Source organism: Ichthyophthirius multifiliis (assembly GCF_000220395.1).
Source record: "Ichthyophthirius multifiliis unplaced genomic scaffold scaff_1120509251110, whole genome shotgun sequence".
Classification (NCBI taxonomy): domain Eukaryota; phylum Ciliophora; class Oligohymenophorea; order Hymenostomatida; genus Ichthyophthirius; species Ichthyophthirius multifiliis.
This window is the reverse complement of record NW_004086195.1, coordinates 5322-8644: the sequence shown is the minus strand read 5'-3', so window position 1 is coordinate 8644 and position 3323 is coordinate 5322. Positions and strand designations below refer to the sequence as shown.

At 13.2% G+C, this 3323-nt stretch overlaps 1 protein-coding gene across 1 annotated transcript, besides 5 other annotated features; it reads left to right on the top strand. All coding sequences in view use genetic code 6, as the record gives it.

Annotated features, from left to right (window-relative positions):
• Nucleotides 1-524: 524 nt before the first annotated feature.
• Nucleotides 525-571: a microsatellite.
• Nucleotides 572-696: 125 nt separating this feature from the next.
• Nucleotides 697-721: a microsatellite.
• A 620-nt stretch (nucleotides 722-1341) lies between these two features.
• Nucleotides 1342-1394: a microsatellite.
• A 690-nt stretch (nucleotides 1395-2084) lies between these two features.
• Nucleotides 2085-2127: a microsatellite.
• A 400-nt stretch (nucleotides 2128-2527) lies between these two features.
• On the top strand, nucleotides 2528-2942 carry IMG5_142500 (hypothetical protein). Its single transcript, XM_004031287.1, has one exon. It carries the CDS (start codon nucleotides 2582-2584, stop codon nucleotides 2876-2878), a length of 297 nt encoding a protein of 98 aa, XP_004031335.1. The 5' UTR covers nucleotides 2528-2581; the 3' UTR covers nucleotides 2879-2942.
• A 134-nt stretch (nucleotides 2943-3076) lies between these two features.
• Nucleotides 3077-3128: a microsatellite.
• Between the last annotated feature and the right edge of the window lie 195 nt (nucleotides 3129-3323).

Below are 3323 nucleotides of genomic sequence, written 5' to 3'. Positions count from 1 at the left end.
AAAAAAAAAATACAAAAATATTTTTATTTTTTTTATTCTGAAAATTATTATCATAATAATAAATAAACTAAAATTAGCAGCACTGAACGGTTAAACAAAATCAAAATTATTAATAGTTCCTGTGTTTGCATCTATATTCTTACTTTTCCATCATTAAAAGTAGTAAAACACATTACTTTAATCATTTTAGAGAACAATTTACAAAGCAATCGATATCAGTATAATCAATATTATTAATTTTGTAATATAAGTTTATCATCAGCATTATTATTTTTATAATATTAGTTTTTATTTCAAATAATAGAAGTACTGCACTACTCGTAATTTCGTAAATATCAAGACAATTAGCAGTAAATTCTATAATTTTTAAATTTACCTTCAGAAAAAGCTATAAATTTTGCAACTAGCTATTAATATGTAACTGCATAATCAGAATCGGAAGTTTTATTTTTATAAACTGTGCAAAATTGCAATTATTATTTATCAAATTTTAAATTAATTAGAGAAAAATATTTCACATTTTTAATTATTGATATATAAATAAATATTATTGATAAAAAATAAGAATTATAAATTAAAAAAAAAAATAGTTTTTATAATATTAATAATAATTTAATTTAATTGTTTTCTTTATATTATATTTAAATGAAATATAATTAATTTTTAAAATTTTATCTTGATCTTAGATTTATTAATATTATATTATTTAATTATATTATTTTGTTTAAATTTTAATTTATATTTATGTTCTATTCATTTCAAATATAAATAAATGAGTAATTAAAAAAGTACTAATTATTTTAAGATTATTTTAATACGATTAATAATATATATGAAATATTAAAAGAACATAAAATAATTAAAATTATGAATCATTTAAATATATTATTAATTCCTATTATTATTATTATTATTTTTCTATTTTTTTAAACATCAAAAAAAAGTAATTATCTATTATAAAAAGCCTTTTTTTTTGATAATGAGTATTAAAATAATAATTAAAGAAAAATATAAAAACAAGCATTCCATTTTTTTATATTGAAACTTTATAAGTAATAAAAAAAAATTTAATTTGTTGCTATAGATAAATTTTTATTATTTATTGTATAAAAAATAAAATAATACAAATTTATTTTATTAAAACTAAAAAATAATTTCAAAAAATTTAATATAATTTAAAGAATATTTTTTTAATTAGTTGAAAACATTTAATGATATTAGCCTCAAAAAAATTAGAAATTAATGCAAAATATCATTATGAAAATAAATTCATAAGAAAAAAATATATATTATTTTATTTTAAAATTTAATTTTCAAGCATTTTTTATAATTAATTTGATTTTGATATAATTATTTTTTAACCTAAAAATTAATTTTTAATTGATATAATTAATATTAAAAATAAAATTTATGATAATTATTTTTTTTAAAAGAAATATTCTGAGATTTTAAAAAAAGGTTATAGGCATGATAAAATAAATAAAAGATAATATAGGATTAATTATAATAAAAATAAATCATAATCTATTTTATTAAATAGCTATTTTATTTTATTTAATATAAAAAGATATTAGATATATAAAAAAATAAATAATCTTTGTATGTATAAATAAATAAAAAATTAAAATAAAAATATTTAAATTATTGATTAATCAGAATGACCATTTTTATTAGAAAATTTATAAAAAAAACAATAAAATAATATTAAATATATATATATTATAATATAATTAATAAAAGAATATATTTTAACATAAAAACCTATTATTTTTATATTAAATTAAATAAAGGAAAAAATAATTCTAAATAATTTCAAAAACATTTTAAATTTAAATGTATTAAAATAAAAAACATTCTTAAAATAATTTTATTTTTTATTGTAACTAATATTAAATTTATAATTAATATTATAAAAGAAAATATTATATTTAGATTATAAATAATTCATTGATATCTTCTCTTAATATATAATAAAAATAACTTATTTTTATATTATAAAAGAAATGATAAAAAAATTTAAATATATTTTAATTATATTTATTTTTAAATTATTAATATAAATTATATTTATATTTAAATAAAACTATTTAATAAATATTATTTATTTTATATATATTTTTTTTTAATTCTCATATTTCAATAATGTATTATTTTTCTTCTTTTTTTACTACTAAAAATTAATTTTTTTAATAATAAAAACTATATTTAAATTTAAATTTAATTTTTTTTTATTATTTTTAAAAAATTAATATTAAAATTTTTTTATTATAAACATAAAACTTAGTAGATTATTTTATTATATATTAAAATATATACACGTAATTCATATATATGCTAAAATATGTAATATATTGACATAAAAAATAAAATAATATTTAATATAAAAATTGATATGCGTAATTTTAAATTTTATTTTTATATTTTATCAAAAAGCAAAATAAAATTATATACAAATTTAATTATCTTATAATATATTTAACTTTAAATATAATTATTTTGCTATATATACTAAATAATTTTTTATATTTTTTCATAATTATTAATAAAAAAAAAATACATTAAAAAATACTTTTAAAATTAAATGAATATCTATAATATTTGCTTAGTCTCTTTGTTTTTATTTGGAGTAATTTAAGCTGTTATATGCCCTGCTGGTTAAACTGTTGCCGCTGGTGCAGTAGTTTGCTCTGATTGCCCTGCTAACACCTGGAAAGCTGCTGCTACTGCTGATGTCGCCGCTGGAACTGCTTGTACTCCTTGTCCTGATAAAACAGCTGTAGCCGCTGGTAAAGGAACTAAAGCTGAAGATTGTGTTGCTACTTTTGGCGCAGCTTTATATGCTGGTTTTGCATTTTTATTTGCTTATTTATTGTTGTGATTTTAAATAATAATTTGTTTTTTTATAATATTAAAAAATTTGACAATTAAATACATAAATTTTCAAAAAAAAAAAATTCTTTTTAAAATATATATAAAATAAGTTATTTAATATAAGCAATCTTTTTTGTTTATATAAATAAAAATAAAAGAATATAAATCTTTGATATATATTAAATAAATAATAAATTATTTAATATATACAAAACTAATTATATTTCTATACATAAAATAAATATTTTTTATACAAATAATTTTTTAACAAAGCCATATTATAATTTCAATGTTTTATATTGAATATATATAAATTTAAAAAAATGGTTTTATTATTTTTATTTGAAATTTTTACGTTTTTTTCTTCATAATAATTATAAAAAATATTTAATTTTTTTATAATTTTTTAATCTGTTTAAATATATTTTTTCTTTTTTTTTAGTATTAGAATT